Raw genomic sequence first — 23,507 nt, 5'->3', positions numbered from 1 at the left:
AATAATAATAATAAATAAAAATAAAACTGAAGTAATGGGAGTGATCAAAACCACTCCTCTTAATATTAAATCCTGTTGGGCGCCTGGGTGGCTCAGTTGGTTAAGCGACTGCCTTCGGCTCAGGTCATGATCCTGGAGTCCCTGGATCGAGTCCCACATCGGGCTCCTTGCTCGGCAGGGAGTCTGCTTCTCCCTCTGACCCTCCCCCCTCTCATGATGTGCTCTCTCTCTCAAATAAATAAATAAAAATCTTTAAAAAAAAAAAAATTAAATCCTGTTACCAAGCCATCATATTAAATAATGTGATAAGGGCACAAGAACAAGAACACCAACAAAAAGCCCAAATGCAACAGAATAAATAACAAAGAACACACACATATTCACATACATTTATCTGCCTAATATTCTGCATGGCATACGATAGAGATAGCATCACCAACCAGTGAAGAAAGGCTGGAGTTTTAGGAGAAAGTAATGAGAAAACTAGCTTATTACGTAGAAAAAATAAAGTTAGATTTCTACCTCATATCATGTATAATGGAGATCTGGAGGGAGACCAGTTAGAGACCAATTGCAAAACCAAACTATAAAATTAGTGGTAAAGCTATACACAAATATTGTAGTAATCTTGGAGTGGAAAAAAAAACTCTCAAATAAAAGTCCCCCTAAGTAGAAGTCATAAAGATAAAGCTTGATATATTTTAGTAAATCATTATTAAGGATTTCAGTTCAGTGAAGTACTCAATGGACAAAATTGGTAGAGGGATGATGGAGCAGAAAAATTGCTTTTAACGTTTAGAGATGACGTTACACACACACACACACACACACACACACTAGAAAAATAGGCAAAGATAAGAGAAATCCGTTCACTAAAGGAGAAACATAAAACAATTAACCAGTATGTGAAGAGATGACTAAACTCATAGTAGTAAAAGAAATCTAAAGAGAACAAAGTAGCTCATTACATTCATCAGCTTGGCAAAAATTATAAAGAGGGATATGGTTACTCTCCCCTTGCTGAAGCCAGCTGCTTCTGAGTAGGGCCCAGAGCCGCCCAGATGTTTGCCTGGATGTGCAAATCTTGGTTCTTTAGCTCAGGTTATAGGAGGTTCAGAATTTGTTTCTGTTGTGGAGGAGAAAAAGTCTCCCTTTGTTGTTGGCACCTTTGTTTTTCTCCAGATTTCCATTTTATTTCTTCTGGTTAGACCATTAATAAACGACTCTCTGGTGTGGAGCTGTGACCTGCTTTAAAAAAAAAAAAGAAAAAAAAAAGGAGGGATATTGTTAGCAAGGATGTGGGGAAACAAACAAGACTCTCATGCACAACTGGTAGGAGTAAAACTGGTCAGGTGTTTTAGAGAGATATTTGGCAGTACTTATGAAAATTAAGTGTGTGGCTAGCCTGTGGTTTAACAATCCCTTTCCTGGATATCTACCCCTAAGAAATCCTTTCTCTGGTCCATATAGGGATATGTAAGAGATTGTTCATTGAAATATTTTTGTGTGTGTGTGTGTGTGTGTGTGTTATTGAAGAGTTGGAGGCAAACTAGGTAGTCATCATTAAGAGAATATATGAGTATAACGGGGGATATACCTACAAGGGTATATTCACCAATTAGAAACTATAAGATTAATGTACATATAGTAACACAGATCTTAAGAACATAGGGTTAAGTAAAAAAAAAAAGAGAAGCAGAATGAGATCTATAGCAAGATGTTTTGTAAAAAATAACATACAAAGCATTACTCTGCATCTTTCAAGGATACTTACATATGCAGTGACATTTATTCAGTACATTAAAGAAAGGCTGGCATAGTTATGCAGAAAGAAGAGAAAATAGGAGGAGGTACAACAGACCGTGAAGTTGTTTTGTCTTAAACTGTATGTTGAACTCCACTCTGCACCTGTGAAGCAACGCACACGCTCACTCACACAAAGAGAATTTATTCATTGAACAAATACTTATTGAGCATCTGCTGGAAATGAAAGAAAACATCCCACCCAGATCTCACCATATAGAAATAACCACTCTTGACATTTTGTACACCGGTGCTTTCCCCGCCCCCCAACTCCTTCTTCTATTTCTGAATCTTTGACTAACAAAAATTAAACTTTTCTGCAGAAACACATTTCCCCCTTTGAATGATATCTTTCCCAATGCTATAAAACCTGCTTTTTGCCCATCCTAAAAATAACCCATTCTCTTGACCACCATCATTTGTCTTTCTATTTCTTGTGTCAAGACAACATCCTCAAATAGATAACCAAACTTACCTTCACATCCACTTCTCAATGTAGAATGATTACTTATTTCTTCCACCCTTCTCTTAGAGCTGTTTTCTCAAGGACAACCAATGGTTTCTTAATTTTCATCAAGTGGTCTTTTCTCTGCTTAAATAAATAATCATTTATTGGGTACACACTTTGATACATAGTATGACATGAGGTGCCAGCACAAGAAGATTCTAGTACAGTCCCTGTGTTCTGGGAGATCTAACACTCCATTTAGAAAGTACATCTGGACGTGGATAACCTTACTACGATGTTCTAATTACAGAGATAAGGTATGCCCAACTTGCCACCAAAGCTCAAGTGAGACCTTTGAATTCAGGAAGACTTTTTGTAGAGGATTCAGTCCGAGTGTTGAAAGATGAACCAGTTACGTAAAATTAAGGAAGCCTAGACAAGTGGTTCTCAAACCTAGCTGCACATTTGAGCTTAAAAAAATATTAATGTCTAGGTTCCACCTAAGACCAATAAAATCGCAATGTTTGGGGTAGAACTTGGGCATATTTTTCAGAAGTTTCTGTGGGGCACCTGGGTGGCTAAGTCAGTTAAGTGTCTGCCTATGGCTCAGGGCATTTTCCCAGGGTCCTGGAATCAAGCCCCATGTTAGGCTCCCTACTCAGTGGGGATTCTGCTTCTCCCTTTCCCTCTGCCTCTCCCCCTCCCCCTGCTCATGCTCTCTTGCTCTCACTTTCTCAAATAAATAAATAAAAAAATAGGGGCGCCTGGGTGGCTTAGTCATTGGGCGTCTGCTTTGGCTCAGGTCATGGTCCCAGGGTCCTGGGATTGAGCCCCGCATTGGCCTCCCTGCTCTGCGGGAAGCCTGCTTCTCCCTCTCCCACTCCCCCTGCTTGTGTTCCCTCTCTTGCTGTGTCTCTCTCTGCCAAATAAATAAATAAAATCTTAAAAAAAATAAAATATTTAAAAAATAAAATATTTATTTATTTATTTATTTATTTATTTAAGAAAAGTTTCTCTTGTGATTTTAAGTGCAGCCAAATCTGAGAACCACAGATCTAGACTGATACAGGAACAAGAGCAAAGCTACAGAGGATTAAATGGTAGCCATGCAGCTAGTAAGTGTCAGAGCCTCCGATTGTGGACTGTCTCACTTGAATGTTTTTTACCACTCCTCATTGCTGTTTCCATAGAGCTCAGGTGATATTAGGATATGTTATATGATGCTGCAGTTAAACAAATAATTTACTGGTTTAGAACAATAAAAATTTGTTTTTGTTTTTGTTGGCTTTCAGTGAATGTCATTGAGGGAGGGGTTCCGGCTTAATGTCATTCTCACTCAGGGGCCCAGGATTGTGGAACTTACACTATTTAGAGCCAGTTGCTCTGTCAGGGGGAAGGGAAAATAGTGAATTGTATGCAAATTCATATAGACTCCCAAATGACCCATGACACTTCTGCCCACAGGCACTGGCCCAATCAAGTGATGTGACCATACCTAACATCCTGAGGGTGGGCACGCTACTCCACCATAGGCCTGCAAGATAACTGAAATATCTGTAGCAAAAACTATCACTAAGCTATATGAAATCAACTTGAACTCAACTGTCCAAAGCCGCCAGTTATATTTATCTGAGGTTCCGCAATATAATGTGACCTGGAAATAATGATTTCTTTATATTTGAGCCAACTAGGATAGCCCCAGGGAAATTGAATGATGTACTTTTTCATTTTTTACATCTAATTCTTCCACTTTCAATTTCTTAATCCAAGTTTTGGTTTTATCAGAAAAACAAGAGTTGGGTTTCCAAGATTTCAGCACTTTCCATATTATTCAGATAGAAACTCTCTTTTATCTTTAGAGGGTAAAATCCATGTAACAGTGACTTCTTGAACCTGTCAGAACATGTATCCACCCAGGCACCATTTCTCCTTTTCTATTTGTGAGGATGACTTCAAAGGCCAATTAACTTATGCCAGCTTCCTCCTATCTTTGTTTCCATAGCTTATAAATCAAACCAATACCTTCCTAATTCTTTATGATTCCAAGTACTTTGGAATGGTCTCATTTAATCCCCAAATCAACTTTATGGTGAAGAGATTATTCAATCCTATTTTACAGATGAAGAAATTGAGATTCAGAGAGGTAAGACAAGGTTCTCATGGAGATTTCTGAAATATTTGCATCTCCGGACAGCCGCCCTAGTCTTCTTTCTTCTTTGTTATTAGTTTATCCCTTTAATGAGTCAAAATAGTAATTAATTAATTAATTCATTCCTTCATTCACTCAACAAGAACTAGCTATATGTCAGATGCCTGGCATGGGTCCAGCTGCAAGGTGTGTGTATACATGGTCCCTTGTCCTGGAGGAATGCTCTGTTAAAAAAGATACTGTCTGTTGCTCAACGAACAGCCTTTCCTTCTCTTAATATCCTTCTTTAATTTTTTCAGGAAACCAGCATATTCCATCTCTTGATCTCAGAGACCCCAGGTCCCTACCCCAAGCTCAGCACATGGACCTAATTGTTCTAAACCAGTCATAAATATGTCATAGGATGGATTTGAGAGTTGACTGGTGGCCTCATTCTAGATAATAAGTTATTAGGGGAAATTTGCTTAGAAGGGCTTCCCTTCCCAAATAAAAGTCAAGGAATAATGATGTAAAAGCCTCTATGATTCTCCTTTCCCCTTCCCAAAGATGAATTTGATGTTTGGAAGTATATCAGCCCTCCTGTGATCATGTTGTGACAAAACAACCTGGGCCCAAGTCCTTGATGATATTTTTGAATCCCTGGGTTACCTGCATCCAGACTTCTTGTTATGAGAGGAAAAAAAAAATACCCTAAATGCTAAGGCTTCTGTTAATTGGATTTTCTGTTACTCACAGTTGAATGGATTCCCAAGTGATTCAATGGACTATTTTGGTGACCGACTCATATGCACATTCTTATTCTTATTTGTATTAGAGTTCTTATTTATTGCCTGTCTACCTCAGCCACTTCTGAGGGACTATACCTCATTCATAGCTCCCATTTCCCAAATTGCAAATGGGATGATCGAGTTCTGCACAGGATCTTTCTCCCCATGGACAAGGCTGATCCTAAGGTAGCCAACTACCGATCTGCCAACGAACTATAGCTTGGGCCTACCATGGAAAATGAGAACTGGAGGGACTGGAGTTCTCTTTCAGAAATCTGGAATTTAGAATTGAGAGAATGAGTCAGTGAGCTCAGAGAGCTGAGTTGAGGGTCACAGAGAGGATTTGGGGATGGAATATATGATATAGACCATGAGCGAGTTGAAATCATGAGGAAGCTAGTCATGGGGAGAGGTTCAGAGAGAGGCAGAGATACCCAAGAGAAGAGTAGAGCAAGTGATGCCTTGGAGATTCCTGATGGGGTACTGATTCCAGGCCATGTGTGCCCGTGTCATGAGTCAGCTCTTCTTTGGGGCAATATTAGTGAACCTCTGTTCTTGTCCTCAAATAAGCTCTAACATACTAGAGAATAACAGCTATATTTTAAGTTAAATTTTACATATCTTCTAATCCCTCTTTCCTTGTATGTGTAGTGCAAAAGATAATTTTTTTTGCAGATGTGTTGAGATAATATGTGAACAACACCTAGCACAGTGCTTAACACATAGCCACAATTTCGTGACTATTAATTCCTTTCTATTTTCCCTAACAACTGGGGCTACACAGAAGTAGAATGGACTACTTGGAAGGAAGTATGCAAGCAGAAGTGAGACCACATAGATCAAGCTTTGTATTAATGGGTAAATTAGTGATCCTTTACTTGCCGTTTTTTCCCCTAAGATTCCAAGATTCCATGGTTCTCCATGTCTCTGATTGAACCAACTTCTCCAAGTAAACCAGTCTATTTTCTTTGCCTTGTATCAATCCCCACAAGGGAATGGGTTAAAATGAATGGTTATACCTAAGGCATATGGCTACCCTACTGGTAGGGTATGCCAGACTGGATCCATATAGATTGAAAAAGGGTTGGTTCCACAGAGGAAGGGATGCAGAGCAGGTAACTACAAGATATGTCCACTATAATAGGTCATTCTGTCTTTTGTGTTCTTCTAACTCTCCCTGAATACTACTACTTGAATAATAACTATTTGTTGGGGGTTCACTATTTGCATGGCACTCTGCTAAATGCTTCCCATAGACCATCTCATTTAGTGCTCACAGCAATCCAAGATGTAGGTACTACTATCTCCATTTTGTAGAAGGGTAATTAAGCACAGAGACATTGAGTAATTTGCTTATAACCACACAGCTGGTATGTGGTCAAGATGGAACCCAGGTAGTGTGATTTCTCATTCCACAGGAAATCACAAAAAATAAAGAAGCTGATGCAGGAGTCATAGAGTGAGAGGAAGCTTGCTAAATGGACTCCCATGGTTGACAATAAGCAAGGGAGGCTACCCTTCTACCCCCAGTAAAAGAACTCAGAAAATAGCTCCCTCCCAGGTTGAAGTCATTTCCTGACCTAAGAGAATATGTAGTCTTAACCTGCCAAAGCTGGAGGAGATATAGAGATCTTACAACCAGTTAGTTCTAGGCACATTTTGATGAAAATGCTCCCAATTGTGGAATTCTTTATTTTATGGGTTTACTGTCAAGCTCAGTAATCATCCATAGAAGATGGATTCCTCTTTGCCCTCAGACAGTGCCCTCCTTCATGTGGCTTATCAGGCCCTTCATGATCTGCCCCTGGCCTGTGTTCAGCCTTCTTACAAGGCACTTCCATTTCTTCCCTCCTGATTTGACATCCAGCCATAGAGAAATTTACACACACACACACACACACACGCACACTAATCATAATCCTCAGATCACTACATTGTCTCAGTGTTGGTCTACACATAGCCCTGTTTTTCTTCTTCTTTTTTAAAGATTTTATTTATTTATATTTGCGAGAGAGAGAGAGAGAGAGAGGGAGAGAGAGCATGAGTTGGGGGGAGGGGCAGAGGGATAAGCAGACTCCCCACCAAGCCGGGAACCCAATGCGGGACTCGATCCCAGGATCCTGGGGTCATGACCTGAGCCGAAGGCAGCTGATTAACCAACTGAGCCACCCAGGCAACCCACATAGCACTGTTTTATTCTGTTTCTTCATTTGCTTTTGTGTGTGTGTGTGTGTGTGTGTGAACATTTAAGTTCTACATTTACTTTTTTTTAAGAGGGAGAGAGGGAGGGGGAGGGGCAGGGGGAGTAGGGAGAGAGAGAATCTTAAGCAGGCTCCACGCCCAGTGCAGGGCCCACTTTGGGGCTCAATCTCACAACCGTGAGATGGTTGTGAGAAATCTAGAGTCAGATGCTTAACTGACTGGGCCCTGCAGGCACCCCAGTTCCACATTTACTTTTAAATACTATAATAAAGACCTGTGAAGCTGAAATTCTTTGGTTAGTCTAAAATACCTCACTGTTACCACCACTGAGATTTTACACTCTCTTTACTCTGCCTGAAATTCTTTCCATGACATCCCAACCCTCTCCATTGTCCTTGAGGTCTATATTTAAAGTGTCCTTGATTCTCTTCTTCCATCTTCAAGACTGGGCTAGGAATCTTCTCTCAACACTCCCATACTGTTTGTTCTGTCCTTTCCCTATCAAAACATGCTATATTGTCTGTTAACTTGCTTGTCTCCCACTAGGAGGCACTAGCCTGTGAGTTATTGAGGACAAGAATGACTGGTCTAATATTCCTGTCTTAGTGTTTAGCACAGTGCATGGCACATAGCATGAATTCAATATGTAGTTCAAAGGTTGGTGAACTCTTTGTATTAAGACCAGATAGTAAATATCTTTGGCTTTGTGGACCATGCAGTGTCTGTTGCATTTACTCAACTCTGCCATTGTAGTGTGAAAGCAGCCATAGACCATATGTAAACATACGGGTATGGCTGTGTTGCAATAAAACTTTATTTACAAAGATGGGTGGTGGGCTGGATCTGGTCCATGGGCCACAGTTTGCTGACCCCTGCTATATCTGATGAAGAAATGAATGAATAAAAATGAATGAGTGGGATTACATTTAACCTCATTTATCAGAAAGGAAATATTGTTTAACATAAAGAACTTTTTATTAGAAAACCTGGATTCTATTTCCTTCATATTACTTAACAGTCTTTTATCTTCTCTGGCCTCCGATAGCCTTATCTTTAAATAGTAATTTAAATAATACCTCTTTTGCTTAAAATTTGAAACTGTCAGGTCCTTATGAGTAGGATCTATGCCTTATTTGTCTTTATCCCCAGAGCCTAGCAGAATTCCCACATGCCTAAAGTATAACAGATTGACAAGCCACTTGCTGAATGATTGAAAGGTTAGGGTGAAGCAGGTGTTTTGTGAAGCAGGTACCTGGGCCAGATAATTGTGTAAATTCTTATATATTGGAAAAACTTTAGTCATTCAGCTGAATTACCACTATATAGAAGTCTTTCTAGGTTTAAGAACATGGGGTCTTTTGATTCCAAATGACTGAAGACCCTACACAAATTGGTTTAAGCTCAAAAGGAAATTTATGGGCACATTGATGTGTCTTGTTTCAGGGGTTCAAACTTTGTCAAGGACCTAGGATTCTCTATTTCTCCACTTACCTTCTGCCTGATCGGTTCTCTCATCAGGCAGTCTTCACCCATTGGTGACATAATGGATATCTTTGGATTCAGGCTCATATCCTCACAGCTGAAAAATCTGTGGAAAATAGGGAGTGTTCCTACCTCTCAAAAGTTCCAGGAAATGTGTCAAGATTATGTATCCTTGACTTTATTTGGATCAACTGTTCATCCTTGATCTAAACAGCATGGCCATGAATGAAATCAATGCCATCTAAACTGCACTTACTGAGAATGAGGGAGGACCGGCTCTCCAGACACAAACCTCCATAAGCAGAGGAAGATGGCAAAGACATGAATTACCAAAAACTGCTATGGCCCTCTCTCAAGAATAATATGCTTTAATACAGTAATACAAATTGAGCATCCAATATTAGGATGTTTGTGAATTCCCTTAAGACTGTCCAGGGACCTTAACTTAGGAAGAGAAGATAACCAAGCTTAGTCTCAGTCTCTCTTTCCAGTGTGTGACCCCTTCCAGGTACTAAATTAACATTTGCATTTCTAAAATAAAAGAATATGTGCACTAGGAAAATCTTTGTTTTAGAATAGCTTTAGATTTACAGAAAAATGATGAATATAGAATAGAGAGTTCCCATACACCCTACACCCAGTTTCCCCTATTGTTAACATTTTACGCTGTGGAAATGGTATATTTGTAATAATCAATAAACCAATATTAATACATTATTATTAACCAAAGTCCAAAATTTCCTTTGTTTTCACCTACTAGCCTTTTTCCCTTCCAGGAGCCTATCTAGGATACCACATTACATTTGGTTGTCACATCTCCTTAGGTTCCTCTGAGCTGTTCACATTTTTTCAGATTTTCCTTGTTTTATATGATTGTGATGGTTTTGAGAAGTATTTGTCAAATATTTTGTAGAATGTGACTCAGTTTGGTTGTGTTTGATGTTTTTCTCATGATTATACTAGGATTATATTTCTTGGGAGGAAGACTTTACCACAGAGGTAAAGTGCCATTTACACCACATATCAAGGGTGCAAACCATCATCGTGACTTCTCTCTTGATGCTGACCTTGATCACATGCTCAAGGTAGCGTTTGCCAGATCTCTCCACTCTAAATGTAGTCTTTGTTCTCTCTGTCTTTGCTGGATGTTTTGGAAGAAAGTCACTGTGTCCAGCCCACACTTAAGGAGTGGGAGTTATGCTCCACCTCCCCTTTAAGGGTAAGTCTCTACATAAATTATTTGGATTCTTTTGGACAGAAGATTAGTCTCTTCTCCCTCACTTATTTATTGATTCAATCACTATATCAGTATAGACATCTATTTTATACTTTGTGTTATAATCCAGTACTAGTTTATTTTGTTGCTCAGGTTGTTCCAGCTTTGGTCATTGAGAGCTCTTTTAGTTGTTTCTGGTGTCCCATTAACAATTGCACCATTGTGGGTTCTATCTATCTATCTATCTATCTATCTATCTATCTATCTATCTATCATCTATCTATATCTATCTATCTATCTATCTATCATCTATCTATCTACCTATCTATCTATCATCTATCTATCATCTATCTATCTATTATCTATCATCATCAATCTATTTATTCAGCACTTTCATACTTTCTAGTATAAGATGCTCCAGATTCATTTGAAGTATTTGTTGCCCTAGTCCTAGAATCAGCCATTTCCCCAAAGAGCCCTGGTTCCTTCTATTGGAGAGTGGTATTTAGAAACTAATATCTGGGTGCTAGGAGTGCTCAATATGTGCATTTTTTAAAAGTAAAATTATTCTAAAAGGCATAACTGAAAAAATAGTCAATTCCTTTCCTATTCTTTCCCATAAAATGTAAACTCTTCTGAGTTTTTTTTTCTGTTTTTTTTTTTTCCTTCCATATTACAAATAATGTGCTTATACTGGTATTGTTTGATTGATCACTCTCATCACCAACTATTGACCTCCTCTAAGGGTGAGTAGGGTTTGGTTTTCTTGCACCCCTCCTCCACTTCCTCTCTGTCCATCTTCCCAATGTATTCATATCACAGTTTTTGTTAAACTAGTAGCCAGAGTTTACATTATCATGACTGTATAACTACCTTTCACATTGAGCAAATGTACTATAATTACATATTCTTTCTTGTATAATATTTTATCTTTCATCATTGTAATAATTGTCTCGTTTTCCTTTTCTTAATTTTCCAAGTGTTTATCAAAATTCATCCCAAATGATTCAACCATTTTCTGTCAAAGACCTATTGAATCTATTTTCAAAATGCCCAAATGCATGAGACTATCTACCAGTTACATTTACCACTGCCACCCCAAACCTTATCCCTTTGCCCTTCTGCTCCAACCTGGTTTGCTTGTTGTGGTAACTAGTCTGCAAAGATGCTTCCCCTTCACCTCCAATGAACTTCCTGATATTCACACCCTTGTATTGTTCCCTCTACTTGAATCTGGGATGGCCTTATAACTTACTTTTTGACCAACAGAATGCAGTAGAAATGATACTGAATCACATGTAGGTTTAGGTCATAACCTTTGCAGGTTCTTCCTGAGCCTGTTGGAACACTCATTTTTGAGAAAGCCAAATACTATGTAAGAAATTCATTTACTTTGAGACAGCCATACTGTAAGGAAGCCCAAGATGCCTTGAGGAAAGGCCATGTGGAGAGAAAGGTTGCCTGTCCAGCTCCTAGGGCTTCTAGTCATCCTATCAATTTGCTATACATGTGAGTAGAAAAAGTCATCTTGGATGTTGTCATCTTTTTCATACTGAAGACTTTCCCCAAATGTCTCAGATCCTTGGTTGTCTATTTGTATTTAAAGTGACACACTAAAAACTAATTAGGAGTGCTGCATAGAAGATTGAGGCTTATGCACTGGTAACTTTATTGAAGGACAATTGTGTTGATATTGTTGGGGGATACCTAAATATCAATATCTGTAAGTGTTTTATTAGGGCCATTCAGTTTATCCAGAGATTAAACCCCCCAGTTCCCTAGGAAGAGGATTCCACAATTCAATGGGTATTCAATGGGAAGGTTTTCTCCAAGTCCCTCTATTTTCATCCCTTCCCCTTGTTTTTCTGGCTTCTCTGAGTCCAGAGTCTTATCTGATATTTGTATTTTCACCAATACTTTTACCGTGAGCAATGTTGAATGTCTGAGGCTCATTTAGTGGGTTACAATCAAATGAGGATTTTTTTTTAAATCTAGAGCATTTGTGAATCCTTAAATTCATTCTCTGGGGCTGGGTGGGATTTGGCCAGCCACTGGTATGGGTGGTCTCATGTCTGTATTACCCTAAGGATCACAGGTCAAAGGAGGGTGTAGTGATTAGGGGCATGGACTTTGGGATCAGGGAGACTTGGGCTTGAGTCCTGTTTTTACACCTTCTTAGCTGTCAATGTCATTTATGTAGCTCCCTTAAGCCTCAGTTTCCTCATGTGTTAAATGGGAAAAAATATTATCTATTTCTTATGGTTGTGAGAATTAAATAATACATCTGTATCATGTAGCAGAGTACCTGGTATATAACTAAGGATTCAATAACCAATGATGATGATCTAAGTCTAATTAATTAATTAATTAATTTCTAAGTAGGCTCCAGGCCCAGCATGGAGCCCAGAATGGGGCTTGAACTCATAACCCTGAGATCAAGACCTGAACTGAGAGCAAGAGTTGGTTGCCTAACAACTGAGTCATCCAGGTGCCCCTAAGTCTATTTTAGAAAACACATCTGGTTGATTTGGTTTCTTCTCTAACTGGTTCTGTGGTCTTGGATAGATCATTGTATCTATAGAGTCAAGCCTTGTAATCTGGTTCGTGAATTATCTTTTATGCTCTTCTCTATCAAGTGGCTTCACTTAAAAAGTGGTAGAATTGGGTCCTGACCTTGGGTTTCTTTAATACCTGAGCCCATCCTGTAATGGCCACAGTATGCTTCTTCTATTGAATTCTTCTTTCCTTGTCTAGTAAACTGTAATGGTGATTTTGGCTTATGTGATGGTTGATTGCAGTCCTGCTTTTCTTTTTCCATGGGGTAAAGGAACCAAAAATCTGAGTGATGGAGAACTAGGTGAATCAGATAAATGGAGCAGAGGCAAATTCTAGGCTAACTTTTCTTTGGCCCCTATGAGGATTCTATGTATAAACAGCTGCCAGTGAGGAGAGTTCATTGCATTTTATTCTGAGCTGCACAGTAGCCAGGAGGACTGTAGCTCGAGCACAGCTACCACATGCACATACACACAAGCACATGCATGGATGCTAACACACAAGTAGGAAATCCCTTGATATGCATGGACAAAGGAATACAGGTGCAACTGCACTATCCATGCACATATTTGTACATAGGCTAGTGGCCAGGAGAAAAGTGCTCAGCACATTTTATCATACATTCCAGATTGAGGGAGACCATTCAGGAGGGGGAAAGGGAAGATTATGAGGCAGAAAGAGAAATGAAACTAAATGGTCCTGCCCTGTCAGCATTCACTGGAGTATAAGAAATGGGCTTTGGACAGACAGACAGACTCCTGGGGCCTGCCAACCATCAAAATGTCCAAAGGGCCTCTTATTCTCTGGCTGCTGATTGAGCTTGGGCGGCTTTCTCTGAGTAAGTGTTCTGAATCCTTCCATGCAAGAGTCCCTGGATAGCTTGGCATCCTGTGATGGATTCCCATGGCTGATCGGGCCTCGGTAGAGCAGAAGCCTGCTTCATTCCTCCTTCCTTCCAGGCTTCCTTCTTTGTAGGGTCTCTCCCCTTCCTTGTTATTTTATCCTGTGACTGGTTTTGGAGTTTCAGGGTGGGATAATTTGTGTTCATATCAGAAATGACCATTTAAGAAGAAACACAAAATAAGGGGTCAGATGAAATGGGGAAAAGAAATTTCATCTGCAGGTGTTATTAGCACAGTCGGAGCCTGGGGAATTTGTTCTACAAGTGCTTTTATTATAATTCTTATTTTTCCTCTTGATTTTCAGGAGTTATAGTTTGCTTTTTGTTTGTTTTATTTTGCTGGGGATGAGGCTTCAAGGTGAGGTTTCTTTTCTGCACATTGTTTCCAGGTTTTGGACGATGCAGATGTACACACTCAATTTGGGCCAGCTTAGACTTCTGCATCCTGGCAGCATAGGGCAAAATGCTCTACACTGAGCTGCAGTTGTGTCTCGGTCACTAACCATTAACATTAGGAACCTGTTGAAATTGCTCTGGCTCTTCTATGTATGAAATGAGGGACTTTGGTAAGACCAGTTTGAACAATCCATGATTCTAGAACTAGATAGTATCTAATGTCCTTAGCACTTTTAAAAGTTCATAGTTATTTGCACATGATCTTTCCAATATGCTGCGTGAGAAAACACCCACATTCCAAGGAAAACAAATGTGTCCTCTCTACCCTTCAAAACTTTGTCATGCTGATTTTTTTCTGCCTTTCTTTACTCTGAAACTATATGCATTCTCAGGTCTCCACCCAAGTGAGGCTTTTCCTGAGCACCCAGAGCCTCTGGAGTGGTTTAGGTGTTTCTGCTCTGAGTTCCTATCTCCTATGGAGTCATTCATCAGAGAACTTATCTCCCTGTAGTAAATGATCATTTAATTGCCTCTCTTCCCAGACTCTGTAGGAGTTCACAGAATGAAGGCGTCCCTGTTACTTTCTTTATCTGTGTCTTCACTGGTCCTTATCTTGTCCTGAGTACGTTGAGGTGTGGAGGTTTTATTATGCTGAAGGTTGCTGGAGTCTAGGTCCACATTCCCTGCTACTGGCTGGACACTGATTGTGTGGCCTTCTCTAATCCTACTTGAAGGAAGCTGCACCTGGAGAATGGTCTGTTGGTGCTGTTCATTTGTGCCTTTTCTAAAATGACCAATTTAGAAGAGAGCTACTGCTCAGAATTACCAAGGATCAATCAGGGCTGGAGATGCTCTTAAAAGATGTGGAATGAGGGGCGCCTGGGTGGCTCAGTTGGTTAAGCAACTGCCTTCAGCCCAGGGTCATGGGATCTAGCCCTGTGTCAGGGGGAGCCTGCTTGTCCCTCTCCCTCTGCCCCTCCTCCCCCTGCTTGTGTGCATGCTCTCTCTTTCAAATAAATAATAAATAAAATCTTAAAAAAAAAAAAAAAGATGTGGAATGAAACCCTTTATTCTGTAAATGGTGAAACTGAAACCCAGGTTGGTAAAGGACCTTTCTTGAGGTCACTAGCTGGAGAAGGAAACCAGCGGGCACCAGAACCTTCGTTGCACCTACCATCCTGGGTAATTTCCAAAGAGGGGAATTGACTTGATGCCAATGATTCCTGTACTCCAAGATATTTTTGTAACAGTAAGGAACAGCTTCTCATCCTATTTCTAAATTCTGAAATGCTTGGTTACTTGTACCAGTACTTTATTAATTTCATGTGGTATTTGATACTTCATTTCATGTGAACCTCAGAACTATTTCTGAAGCAAGTATTATATATCCCCTTTGTCTTTTGATGATAATGAGGGCAGGATTATTGTGGCTTTCCTCCAAGAACACAAAAGCAGTTAACTGGCAGAATGAGGTTTACAACATAAGCCTAATGAGTGTTTTTCTGCTGCACCAAATTGCCTGCTTCCTTTTTTTAATATTAATTTTTAATTAGATCAGTGATACAGAAACACTCTTGGTGAAAAAATAATAGCCGTTATAAAGCTAAAATCCCTTTGACTACTACTTCCAGCCCCAGTTCCTTTTCTCTGATCATGGAGGTGACTGGTACAATGAGTTAGGTGTATATCCCACCAGACACTTTTCTATGCATTTACCTTCATTCGTTTGTGCCCACAAAAAAAAAAAAAAAAAAAATGCAAACTGTTTTATTTATGTTAACAGATGCTTTTATGTTTTATGTATTGTTATGAATTTGCCCTTTTCATACATTAATAAGGCTTGGAGTTTTCATGTCAACTGATATAGATCGCTCTACTTTTACTAACCTTGGAATGGTTACAGGGAATGAATGATTCATTCATGATTCCTTGGAATGCGTATGCCATAGTTTTGCCATTCCCCATGCACACATTGTTCATTTCATTCACATATACATGAAAGATGCAGCAAACATTTACAAATAGGTTTCCTTTGCAAGTGTGTTTTTCTAGGGTGCATAACAAAACACGAAATTGCTAAGACTTAGCTAGGATACACGCATGTTCAGTATTAATGGAAACTGCCAGATTGCCCCACAGTGTGGCTCTACCAATTAACCTCCTATTTTATTCCAGTATACTCCAGTAGTCTATGTCATTTCCTAAGTCCCTGTCTGGCCAACCTTAATATCACTGGCATTCTAAAATTTTGCCTGTCTTCCAGGTGAAATTTACCGGCTGCTCACATTTCCTCATCTATGCCTGTTTTGTCTGCTGTCAATTTTTCTATCTGGTCTTTTCTTTCTTTCTTTTCTTTTCTTTTTTTTTTTTTTTTAAAAAGATTTTATTTATTTATTTGACAGAAACACAGCGAGAAAGGGAACACAAGCGGGGGGAGTGTGAGTGGGAGAAGTAGGCTTCCCGCCCATTAGGGAGCCCAATGAGGGGCTCGATCCCAGGACCCTGGGATTATGATCTGAGCCAAAGGCAGACGCTTAACGACTGAGCCACCTGGGCGCCCCTATGTGGTCTTTTCCTCCTGAGTAGTAGGATGCCTCCTTCTATACTATGATACTGGAAAAATAAACTGTCCAATTTCCAGCAGAAATAGTTCCTACACATATTTGTTATTAATTTTCCAAATATAGGACAAGCTCATATTGTAGGAGTTACTAGTTTTAGGAGCATATGTTCTGTGTTGCTAATATAGGTGAAGGTGATGACAATGAATTTCTTATTTATTTATTTTTCCTTGTTTCATGGTGGGCAAAAGAGACTTCCAGAGCATTTACAATCATTGAAACATTTCTACTATGACAAAATGAAGAAACTGTGATTTCAGGGAAGGCTCCAGGCTGGTCTGAATTTGGTGACTCTTAGGGTTTGTGCTCACCTTCTTCTAGAGAGGGATATGTGGACATTCCTGACACCTGAGTCAGAGAGGAACCTGGTACTGCTGGCCATGTCTTATACAACTGAGCCAAATGGGTCCACAAAATTAGTGAATGGAGAGTCTCACAGGAAGTTACATTGGAGAAAACAATAAGCAGGATCTATGTACCCCAGTGGGAGCAGGATGGAGTCCTGATGATCTGGAGCTTCAGCCTGTCTTCAATAGCATTTTTTGGGGGTGGGGAATGAAAACAATTGCTGATACTCTGTTAAACCAGTGGGCTTGATATTTGCAGCAGTGAAAATGTTTCACAGATTCTCAGAGATGGAAGTTATCTTAGAAGAGCTTGTCTAGTGGTCCTCAAACACTGTGAGTAGCAAACGACATCAGAATGACTTGGAGAATTTGGTTATGCATATTTTTTCCATGGGTCTTGGCCTCAGAGATTCTGGTTCAGGGTTGGACAATAAGATTTCCATTTTTTTTTTTTTTAAAGATTTTATTTATTTATTTGACAGAGAGACAGCGAGAGAGGGAACACAAGTAGGGGGAGAGGGAGAGGGAGAAGCAGGCTTCCCGCCAAGCAGGGAGCCTGATGCGGGGCTCGATCCCAGGACCCTGGGATCATGACCTGAGCCGAAGGCAGACACTTAATGACTGAGCCACCCAGGTGCCCCAAGATTTCCATTTTTAACAAGCTCCCCAGGTCATGCTGATGAGCAGCCAAAGCTGGCAAAGATGACTACTTAATTTTAGAAATAGTGATACCTCCCATCTCACACAGCTAATTTGGTAAGACTAAACTTCCAGCATTTCTGTATGTCACAGCTGCCATTCTATCTAATTCCTGTGGTCCCTTCCAGTTCTCACATTAAAAATGTTTTCATACTTCACCTAACTTCATATTCTCTAACAATGAATAAATGGTCCAGAGCAATTAATTTCTGTATCCAGTACTGAAAGAAGAGAAGGAAAATAGAATGTAGTCCAAAAGCCTATGTTACTGCCATAGCATTCTCTGGATTGGAGGGTGGAGGGAGTCCCATTTGAGGCATTTGGGTCTGTAGTACATGCTCACTGCTTATTGAGATACAGTGGGTAGGGTGCTGGTTTTGGATCTGCTCATATTAGTTAGTGGAATTGGATTAAAGAGTTGGCCTTTTCATTGGAGAATTTTTTTGTTTATTGAATGGTACTCAAGATCAATTTTTTTGTTTATTGAATGGTATTTTTATTTTATTTTTTAAAAAGATTTTATTTATTTATTTGATAGAGAGAGAGAGAGAGCACAAGCAGGGAAGAGGGGCAGAGGGAGAGGGAGAAGCAGGCTCCCTGCTGAGCAGAGAGCCTGATGTGGGCTGGAATCATGACCTGACCGAAGGCAGATGCTTAACTGACTGAGCCACCCAGGTGCCCCAAGATCAGAGTTTTTAAATCAACCAAAATGTCTTGTTGTGGAGACGAGTTCAGACACTCATGTAGGTCAACTGTCTCCAGTTAGGGGACAAAAGGGTGTGGAGTTAGGGACTCAGCAGCAGCTAAGGGCACATCAGAATTAGGCTAAAAAGATATACACTATAACTCTTTTCATCATCCTGGAAGCATCGTTCTACACAAACACTGTGTAGCATATTTGAGAGATTTTAGAACCACACAGTCTATTTTTCTCATCTTTCCTCACAGCTTCACCTGTACCAGAGACTGTGAGAGCGTATTTGGGTCAGACGGTGACTTTGCCCTGTAAGTACTCATCCTGGGCTCACAGCAGGAACAGCATGTGCTGGGGCAAGGGTGAGTGTCCCAAATCCAAATGCAGCGAGGAGCTTCTCCACACCAATGGGATGAGGGTACTGTCCAGGAAGTCACCAAAATATGATCTTCAGGGCAGTATCTGGAGAGGCAATGTCTCCTTGACCATCTTCAACACGAATGAAGGTGACAGCAGTGTGTACTGCTGCCGCATAGAGGTCCCTGGCTGGTTCAATGATGTGAAGAAGAACATTCGCCTGCAATTGAGGAGAGGTGCGTGCACGAAGGGGCTTGTGTCTGTGGAAGGAGGGATCCAACAGTTAATGGGGAATGGATTCAGTGGGTGGTGTTGGGGAGGCTGTAGGTGCTTAAGCATGAGTGGGCAGATTAAATCTAAGCTGTGTCTCTATGGCTAGAGGAGCCACAGGATGGAGCAAATGCCCATGGGGGCCAAGAAGACCTTAGAAATGAATGAGTGGAGGGTACATGGAGAAAACAAGCAGGGAATTGCAGGGTCAATGTGCAGAGGGCATCTGATTCTTATCTAGGAGATTGCCACTTTGCAGAAATTTATGTGCAGTGCTTTCGGATCTCCCAATTTTTATGGGCATGACATTGATTTTTGCATGTTGGCAAAGATTAAAAAAAGAACTACCATGTAAACGAAATAAAATGTGTCCACGGGTCAGCTTCAGTCCATCAGCCAATAGTTTGTGACTACCAGCAGAGGGGAAAGGGCGTGAGATTTGGAGACAGTCATAACAGTTTTTAGGTGGCCTTTCCTTCTGTTACTATTAGTTGCTTTTGATGAAATTGGAATAGGGGGCAACCCTTAAAAAGATTTGAGCTGCATGGAAGGCAGCCTATGGTTGAATTATGCTAACAGTAATCAGCTTTCCTGCTTGTTTGGAATGGAGCCTCTCAGAGTAAGCTCTGTGTTCAACCTGCATCAAAGATGGAAGATTCTTGTGCTTTGTTCCTCACTGGGTAGGCATCTTGGGAGGCAAGGTCATATGCTTACAGCCACGTACTTAACAAGATTCTCAGGTGACTCCAATGCACTCTAAACTTAGAGAATAATTTATTTATTTATTTATTTTTATTTATTTATTTATTTATTTATTTAATTGACAGAGAGAGAGAGACAGCGAGAGAGGGAACACAAGTGGGAGAGGGAGAAGCAGGCTTCCCGCCGAGCAGGGAGCCCGATGCGGGGCTCGATCCCAGGACCCCGGGATCATGATCTGAGCTGAAGGCAGTCACTTAACCAACTGAGCCACCCAGGCACCCCATAAACTTTGAGAATAATTTATATGGATGCTTCTCATTAGAGAACTTTCATACACATTAGTGTATTTTTCTCAAAAAGTGGCTTTGTGATAAAGAGGTATTTTTCTGATTTATTGAAGTTTTATTGAAGTTAAATGATGCTAATCCAAGCTTTCTCTTTTCAAGCCTGGTATAACCAGCTATTATTTTATAAAATACTTGTTGAACTCAATATCTATGGGTCATTTCTAAGCTCACTGGAATCTGTTAGAGTTAATTGAAATTTGTCATATTTAAGGGAGTGTAGCACATACAGAATAACAGTGGCTGATGAACCCAAATTCAAATGTTAGGGGTGAGTGGTGTTGGCATAAACTTATCTTTAATATCTGAAAGAGACTATATTCTCACCCCTTGTTGCATACTTTGGGCACACTTTCTTTAGATTTTAATTTTATTTTATTGTGGAAAGAACGTCTAAGATGAGTTCTAAGTCAGCAAATTTTCAAGTGTATAATATATTATTGTTAACTACAGGTACGATGTTGTACAGCAGAGCTCTAGAGCTTCTTCATCTTGCTTGACTGAAATTTTATGTTTGGGCTCACTTTTGATGCAATTGTTCATTTGCTCATTGATGCAATGTTTTTGGAAACCTACTATGTGCCCGACACTGGGCTAGGTATTAGATTTGTAGCAGAGAACAAAGTAAATACCAGATTTCCCCTCATGGAGCTTACAGTTTCATGGGAGAAACAAGTGTTAAACCATAATCATCAGATAAAATGTGCAGTTATGAAATGCAATAAATGCTGTGAAGGTAAAGTATGAAAACCAAGGTAAAGTGCAAAACCAAGAAACCTAATTGCGATTGCCGAATATGGGTGACCTCCTTGCAGCAGTGTCCTTTTAGCTGCAACAAGAGGACTCAGTAGGAGTCAGCCTAATGAAGGGAGAGGCTAGGAAGCAATAGGTATGAAGTCCCTCCAGTGTGAGGTCACTGTTCAGAGAGATGAAGAAAGGTCAGAGGGCTGGGGAAAAGCAAGAAGAGTGGAGTGGAGACATGAGATTGTAAAGAAAGAGCCAGATCAGATAGAGTTTTGTGGGCCAAGGTTGGGGATTGGGTCCTTTATCTCAAGGGCATGGAGGACCAGTAAAATGTTTTAAGCAGGGTACTGACATAATTATTTGTCATTTAAAAAGATTATTTTAACCAATGTGTGAAGAACAGATCAGAAAGGCCAAGAGTAGAGGTAAGAAACCCAACTTCCATGGGCATTACAGTGGTCCAGGTCAGTGGACCAGGTGAGGGCAGCAGAAATGGAGAGAAATGGACAGATCCCACATATATTTGTATGCTTTCCCTTTTCCTCCGTCTCTGCTTGGTACCAGATGTATCTTCCATTGGTTACAGCCCCAGCAACCAGGCACTCAACAACGCGTCTCCCAACTACCACCACTGCTCTGACGACAACCACAGCTGTGCTTCCAGCAACAGCTATGACTCTACCTGAGCTCACAACCAGAACACGACTTCAGACAAGAACCACCACTGCTCTCACAACAGTGGCAATGACATACCCTCCAGCAACATCAACCTTTCTTTTTGAAGCCACCACAGTGCTTCCAACCACTGAGCTTTCCATGGAAGGGCCCATCCTCACTGCAGGTACATGATACATTTGGCCATTCTTTCCCTTCTGCCGGTCAGATGTATCTTGGATCCCTTGAAACAGGGTTCTTTTTACTGAATGGGGCAGTCCAGAGACTTGCTCTTGGGTCTCAGTGTGTGTGTGTGTGTGTGTGTGTGTGTGTGTGTGTGTGTGTATACTGGTTTGCTAACACTGTCATAACAAATGCCACAGACTGGGGGACTTAAACAACAGAAATCTATTTTCTCACAGTTCTGGACACTAGAAGTCTGAGATAAAGGTGTCAGTAGGGTTGATTTCTTCTGGGGACTGTTTCCTTGGCTTAAGATGGTCACCTTCTCCCTGTGTTTTCACAGAGGTCTTCCCTCTGTGAATGTGTGTGACCTAAACTTATCTTCTTATAAGGACACCACTCATAACGAATTAGGGTCCATCCATATAACCTCATTTTATCTTAATTACCTCTTTCTCCAAATATAGCCACATTCTCAGGTATTGGGGGTTAGGATTTCAACATATGAATTTTGGGGAATATAATTCAGCTTATAACTGTGTGTGTGCACGCGTGTGTTTGTGTGTGGGGGTGTCAGTGAGGATGTGGTTTCACTAACCTGTTCCTTTTCTTTGTTTTATCATTTCTTTTTCCCCCTATTTTTTCCTTTTTTTTTTTTTGAAAGTCAGTTTTTTTTTTTTTTTTTTTTTTTGGTTCTCCAGTTGACCTTCCAGGAATCTTAGAGATATTTATTGAAGAACCAGGAAATGTCACCCGGGGTCAGAATCCAGTTTCAGTCTGCCAGGGGTTAAGTCTCTGCCTGGGCATTGAGGAAAGGCCTCTAGATGTCTTAAAATGTTCCTTGATGATGAACTAGTTCTACCCTTATTTCTTCCTTCCTTTTTTTCTTCCCTCCCTCCCTCCCTCCCTTCCATTCTGTTCCTTTTTTCCCCCCTTTCCCTCCGCCCAATCCTTTTTGATCCTGCATCTTGGAACCTCTCTGAGTTACTAGCTCCATTACTTACGGGGCTTACCAAAGCTCCCACCGTGTTTCAACCTCTGATTCTGATGTAAGAATATTGGAAAACCATTAAGAGATAGCGTGAAGGCTTTCTTAGGTGTCTCAGCTGCCTCAGTAAGGCCTCGATAGTTTAAATAGCCTGACAATATTGAATTGGCTAATTCTTTTATATTCTGAGTAGTCACCTAAAGTCCATGAACCATAAACCAGTCAATTTTTGTATGTATTTTTATTCTTTTGGCCTTTAAAATAATCATCCTAAAATATAACATTTGTAGTTTACTCCCCTTGATCCTAAAAATTACATGCAATCCTTGAAGAAAACCTGAAATATATAAAAAAGCACAAAGACAACTATAAAAATAGCCCTAAATCCCACCACTCAGCACAAACACTTATTTTTTGCTCCCTTTTATTGAACTTTTTTTCTCTTCCAGAGTCAGAAACTTTCTTTCTCTCCATTGACCCTGAGAGAAGCACTGAGGTGACTTCTGGAAACACTGCCTTACTTACATCCAAAGGTATGTGGACACTTAGCTTTCTTTTTCTTTTCCTCATTTCCTACATTGAGGACAGTAAAGTGTTGTTGAATGAGATGATTAGAGATGACTTTTGGTTCCTGTGTGCCATGAGCCCCACCTAGGACAAATTGGACAGCATTTGTGGCTCATTCATTCTTGTGGCTTTGAGAGAGAAAGGGAGGTAGGGAGAGAGAGATTGGGACTGACCTTGATTTGTTTGAGCGATTCTTCCTGGTAGTACATCTCTGGAATATTTGCCTTTCTATTCTAGGCGAGCTAGTGCTTAGCTGTCTCGGCCTGATTCCAAGCACAATGATCTTTGTAGATCCCCTTGAGGGATGTTCTCACTTGACTCACTAGCTTTCTGTAGTAAAGGGAGAATTCTTTCATTCATGTGACCTTTCATCTATCCCTCAAGCCTTCTTTACGTATTTACTAGGGCCCATGGGCA

At 40.3% G+C, this 23,507-nt stretch overlaps 1 protein-coding gene across 1 annotated transcript in view; it reads left to right on the top strand.

Annotated features, from left to right (window-relative positions):
- Positions 1-13,358: 13,358 nt before the first annotated feature.
- The window catches only part of TIMD4 (T cell immunoglobulin and mucin domain containing 4), a 35,931-nt gene continuing 25,782 nt past the window's right edge, over positions 13,359-23,507 (top strand). Inside the window, exons 1-4 of the mRNA XM_032403601.1 lie at positions 13,359-13,461; positions 18,536-18,874; positions 21,285-21,539; positions 22,973-23,056. Coding sequence (XP_032259492.1) covers positions 13,404-13,461; positions 18,536-18,874; positions 21,285-21,539; positions 22,973-23,056 — 736 coding nt within the window. The 5' untranslated portion in view covers positions 13,359-13,403. The remainder of the gene's footprint in view (positions 13,462-18,535; positions 18,875-21,284; positions 21,540-22,972; positions 23,057-23,507) is intronic.

The sequence above is a fragment of the Phoca vitulina genome, unplaced genomic scaffold (assembly GCF_004348235.1).
Source record: "Phoca vitulina isolate PV1807 unplaced genomic scaffold, GSC_HSeal_1.0 scaffold6, whole genome shotgun sequence".
NCBI lineage: Eukaryota > Metazoa > Chordata > Mammalia > Carnivora > Phocidae > Phoca > Phoca vitulina.
Note: the sequence above shows the minus strand (reverse complement) of the source record. Positions and strands in the feature narration are given on the sequence as shown.